General features: G+C 35.6%; 1 protein-coding gene across 1 annotated transcript in view; it reads left to right on the top strand.

Moving 5' to 3' along the window:
• The window catches only part of EPHA6 (EPH receptor A6), a 673,066-nt gene extending 667,355 nt beyond the window's left edge, over positions 1-5,711 (top strand). The window contains exons 13-14 of the mRNA XM_072621534.1: positions 5,314-5,523; positions 5,655-5,711. Coding sequence (XP_072477635.1) covers positions 5,314-5,523; positions 5,655-5,711 — 267 coding nt within the window. The remainder of the gene's footprint in view (positions 1-5,313; positions 5,524-5,654) is intronic.
• Positions 5,712-6,000: the final 289 nt, after the last annotated feature.

Consider the following 6,000-nt stretch of genomic DNA (forward strand, 5'->3'; position numbering starts at 1 on the left):
CAGGAAAGACTATCATTGGCAGCAGGAAAGAAGGTGGCAATCACATTTTGATAACCACATAAGGTACAGAGACAAGTGGCAAAGAAGGTATAGAAGTGGATAGTGGGACAGAAGGATGAAATGATGAAGGGAGGCAGGCAGTGTGAGGAAGAGGATGGGGAAGGGGAGAGGCAGAAAATTATCAGTCATGTAACCATGAACTAGAGTTGGAAGCACTGGGCAATATGGACCCAATGGAGAGAGAAGAGGACTCAGGGAGCAAGAGTTTGAGGTCTCATTTTGATAGGGTTTGGGGAAGAACAGACGAACCTTTATCTGTACCACGCCAGAGTTGGTGATGTATGGACATCACCTCAAAGTTACCAGTAAAATTTTTAAGTCATCATCTCAAAGTTATCAACCCCTCTTTGTTGAAGTTGCGGAGGCCTGGATTCTGTCTGGAATTTACATATCATACAACCAGAACCTTGACAGCAACACCTGGATGACTTCTACTGATTCAACACATATTTCCAGGAGGCAAATTTTGATTAATATATGATACAATTTGTAAATTATACTCCTTTGATCTTTGGGACTTTCAGGTTCCTCTTTGCAATCTTAGTTCCTTCCATTAACCCTTTATACCAGCTACTTGTAAAGTTACTTAGTATAATGAGTAGGACTGGGTAGGGATCCTGGTCAGGAGGACCAGGACAAGACCCAGTTTTAACATAAGCATTAACAGAAGGAAGGCCAGAAAGAAATACAAACAGAACAGCTTTGAAAACAACAAATTGAACTAATTATACACTGACTTCCTTGGCTTCCTTTAAGTCCTAATTAAAATCCCAACTTTTACAGAAAGCTTTTCCCAATCCCTCTTAATTCTAATGCATTCCTTTCATAAATTATTTCCTGTTGATCTTGTATATACCTTACTATGTAAATGTTTGTTTGAAAATTGTCTCCCCTATAAGATTATAAGCACCTTTAAGGCAGGAACTATCTTTTACCTCTTTTTAAATCCCCCAGCCTTAGCACAGTCCTTGGCACATAGTAGGCACTTAATACATGTTTATTGATCGATCAGTTGAAATACTTTAAGAGTAAAGCAAACTGTACTTAACTGAGCTCTGTAGTTTGACATACTATCTTCTTTCTCTGTTCTAGGGTGTATAAGGAAATATAATGGAAAATTTAATCTGGTGCTCATTAAATTACTTTTAGAAACTAATAGGCCCTTTTGTTTATCAAATTTAAGGTAAGATCTAAAAGGACAGGCCACATAAATTAACTGAAATGGGAAGTAACAAGGAAAGGTAGTAGGGAAGCCCAATGAGCCACTAAGCCTTTGAGAAAGGCTTGTCTTTATGGAAAAGAGGAAACTATATGGGTTTGACCCATCATTAGCTGGGCTCAGACCTGGTTGCACCCTAAGTGTTCATATTAATGACTTGATTTCAACTTGAAAGGTCTCTAATGAAGTAGCCCAGGGATCTATGCATGTTCCTATTCTATTTAACACATTTTTTTTTATCCAAAGTTTAGATAAAGAACAGAGATATTGTGCTTATCAAATTCAAAGGTAATACAAGGTTACAAGAAGGTCTTGTAGCTACAAAAGCTACTTTGGAGAACACAGGGTCCAAAGAAAAATTCTCAATATATCAGATTGTTGGACTAAATCTAAACAGATGAAATTTAATAAGGATAAATGTAAGGTTTTCACACGGAATCAAAAAACCAACTTCATGCAAACAAGATGAGGAAGACAAGGCTGGAAAAGATGGGACTTTTTCTTAATTGTTAGCTCAATATGAATGACCAATATATTATTGCAGCATTAAAAAAAGAGATAGCCTGATCTTAGATCCAAGATAGGCATATAGAATCAGGGTAATGATTGTGTTTTGCCTGAGCAGACCATCAAAAGAGCTAGGTTCTGAGCACCATCATACAAAAAGAATGCTGGGAAGTTCCCAAAGGAAGGGAATCAGGAAAGCAAAGAAAGTGGAGTGAATGTGTATATACACACACATGTATATGTATATGTATCTATGTATGTATGTAAATACATATATATTTAAAGGCTGTCAAACAGAAGAATTAATAACCACAAGAATTTATCAAGCACCTACTAAGTGCCAGGTACTGCGTTAATCTCTGAGGATACAGAGAAAAGAAAAAAAAAAAAACAGTCCCTGTTCTCTAAAATCTTACAGTATTATGGAGGAGGCAGCATGCAAGCAACTATGTATTGACAAGATACACAGAGGGAGACAATCTCAGATTGTCTCCAGGCACAAAGAGGACCAGGAAAGACTTCTTGCAGAAAATAGGACATTAGCTGACACTTGAAGAAAGCTAAAGGAGACAGGAAACAGATGTAAGGAGGGAGATTAGATTGACTTCTGGTTGACTCCTGAGGGCAAGGTGATCCCTTCCCTTCTTGCCTCCACACCTTTGCTTACCATTCCCCATGCCTAGAATGCTTTCTTCCCCAACCCCATTTCGCTCTAATGAAATCTTAACCATTTTCCAAAGCTATCTCAGGTATTTACACAGGTAAATACACATATTTACACAAACATAAAGTTTATTCTCCAGTTTCTATTCCCAATCCACCCAGTCACTTCAGTGGGCATGATCTTCCATTATCTGGAAAGGTTCTTTATATTGCATTCGTTAAGCAAAAATACCAGGATAATTCCATACCTTTCTCATCCTTGACTACTAGATTGAAAGTGTCTTAACTGGAAAGGAATCATGCTTTCTTTATCTTTATATCCTCAATGCACAAGACCCTCCACCCAGTGGATATTTAATAAATATGTGTTTGAATTCATAATTCTTGTTATTTTTTAATCTTGCAAAAGTTGATTGAAATCAACCAAATAGCATATGCTCCATCAGCCACGATGCCACACAACTGTATTTTTAATAGGCAACACCACTAGTCCTTTACACTTACCTTCTTTCCCAAAAGAATTTATGCTTTCTATTCCATTCAAAGATTTGGGGATTCATAATTCAGAAGCAGGTAAGAATTGTATTTTATAGAAGAGATAGATTTATCTCATAGTGCTCTGCCTCAGAAAATGTATTAGAAACATAAAAAGCTAATAACACCAAAGTTTTCCCTCTCTGGGCTATCTTTTCTGCATTAATTATGTGGTAGAGATCTAAATGAATCACCTTGCTGGAAAACATTTCCCTTCTTTTAAAAGGGTATTCATTTCCTTAGTATCCCCTTGAGTTGGGAGATGTTGTCATAATGATTGTAGGGAGGTAAGATAGTTTAGTGCCTAGTTTCCTTATTCATTTACAACAATAGGTTTATTCATTAAACCAATGCATTCATCATTGTTGCATGAAGCTCACAAAGTTTATATGACAACTGTGTAGTCAGATTCTTTTGGTATCTCAGGTACTCCCTACTTGTCATGAATGTCCCTTTGAAAGCTGCTATGGATCTCCCAGATACTGAAGTTGCTCTTCATCATGTGTCTGAGCTGTTGCAGAGTTCTCTGTTTTTAATCAGCTAGTCAATCTGAAATCATGGGTTGTAAAACCAGCACAGAAGGTCTTAAAGGCAGAAGATTTTCTTGTGTTCCAAAGATCAAATTCATAATGCACTATTTTAAAATGTTTTATTTGATTTATTTATTTTAAGTGTTTTATTAAAAACTTTATATTGACTCTCAAACCTATTGAACTTGCATAGTGACATTTAGGGATCTGCCACTTATCTACCTTATTTACCTTCCCTTCTATGTGAAGCCTTCTAGAGCTTTCCTTCCCCAGAAAAATAACAACAGTAACCTTATGATAATGGTGTAGCTATAGCCTTCCTCAATATGATCAGGACTGCCTCTCTTTTTTTGTTTTTGTGTCCCTAAACATCTATCACATTGCCTAGAACGCAGTAGTTGTCTTATAAATGTGTATTGATTGATTTAAATTAATTAATTTCAGAACATAAATTGTAACATTAGTTATTCCCTTTTAGTCCTCAACCAGATTTTCTGTGCATTCAATCCTTCTAATTCATTTGGTTAAAATACATTATTTTTCATGACAAACTGTTTGTCTTCTCTATAGCTTTCATTAATGGTAATCTGCCCTGGTACAAAACCCTATATATGTATTCCTTACCTAATTTGATCCTCACAATAAAGCCCTGAAGCAGGGAATAAAAATACAGGTATCCTCATTTTTTAGATAAATGAACTAAGGATCCAAAATGTTGGATTAACTTTCCTAGGGTTACACAAATACATGGAACCATATCTCAAATCCAGGCTGGTTGATTCCAAGTCCAGCATTCTTTCCATTACATGTTGCCTCCAAGGTGTAGGAATAAGGACAGAATCTGTGATTTCTTTGCCACAGAAACTCCCAGTTAAATAAATGCCTTCTACCAATACCATTCAGTGCCTTCTTTGCAATTTATAGTCTTAAAGTATTGCCTAGAGCACTGAATTTGATTTATTTGACCAGAGTCATACAGCAAGGATGTGTTAGAGGCATGACTTAAATGGAGGTATTCTTGGCTAACTCTCAATCAACAACTCCATGTTGTTTCTCTTTAAGGAAACTTAAAAATACATTTTCTTCTTTTGCATGAGTGTTCTCTTATGAACTTTTCTTCTCTACTAATTTGGCTCATGTAATGAAGCATGTTGCTCCGTAAACTTTTAAGTCTCTTGAAGCTGACAAGCTATATATCCTTTTTCAGTTTAGCTTGCCTGAGCCTTGCCCTCACACAATCACACTACTACTTTTTATTTCTCCTTTGTGAACTAGTCTAAGTTTTTATAGGCAGGTTTTTTTTACATAATTTCCTTTTGCCTTTCTGGTCTTTGTGCAGGTCTGGGTTTAACTAACTTGACATCCTGCTACACTTACCTTCTTTCCTACATAATGATGTGTTTGAGCCCATAACTATTCAAAGAGAATTAGTTCCCTAAAGAGTCTTTTTCTATTACATTGTCATCTTAATGATATCCTTTTCACCATGACTCACCTACTAAAAACTACGTTCTTGAAATTCACTTTCTTCTTTTGCTGGTTTCTCTGTTATCTTTTGGGATGATTTCTTTGGTCATCTCCAACTAATTTTTTTCCCCATTTGAAGTGTTAAGTTATCATTCGCTCTTCAATAGTAATGAGATAAAGAAGAACCTTTATTCTAATGGATTCTCCTCCCCTTTCCTTTTTTTAGTGAGATATATCTAAAAATACTCTCTTAGAAGTGCCATATAGGTTATAAATAATCTTTAATACAATAGTACCTATAAATTACTTTTAACCTATATAATATCTTTTCAGAAACATGATGGCCACTTCACAGTTATCCAATTGGTTGGTATGCTTCGAGGGATTGCATCTGGTATGAAATACCTTTCTGATATGGGTTATGTACATCGAGATCTTGCAGCTCGAAATATACTAGTCAATAGCAACTTAGTCTGCAAAGTATCTGATTTCGGTCTCTCTCGAGTACTAGAAGATGACCCAGAAGCTGCATATACAACAACCGTAAGTTTGTCATATAATTCTATGCATTTTATATGCTTGTATATTTTGTTCTCTTTTCTTTGTAAGGCTTCATAACTACAGATGTCAATATAATCTGTGCTGTTATGGTCATTCTATATTCTCTTACTTAGCATGAAAATGTCATTAAGGGACTTCTTAATATTATTAAATTGTCAACCAAGTATTAAATTCCTTTTTTCTTTCTTTCACCTAGTTAGCCAGTCAATAACATTTACTAAGTGCCTACTATGTGCCAGGCACTATGATAAATTCTAGAGATGCTCAAAAAAATGTAAAAGGCAGTCACTTCTTGGTATAACATCTCTGAGATTCACACTACAGAATTGTCTTGTACACTAAAAAAAATTGTTATACACAATATGTACAATAAATTGTTATACAATTGTTTGCATTATCTCAAAAATTAGAAGCCCCTGAATGTCACCCAAGCTAGACCTTGCTTTATTGGATTTTACA

Source organism: Notamacropus eugenii, chromosome 6 (assembly GCF_028372415.1).
Source record: "Notamacropus eugenii isolate mMacEug1 chromosome 6, mMacEug1.pri_v2, whole genome shotgun sequence".
NCBI lineage: Eukaryota > Metazoa > Chordata > Mammalia > Diprotodontia > Macropodidae > Notamacropus > Notamacropus eugenii.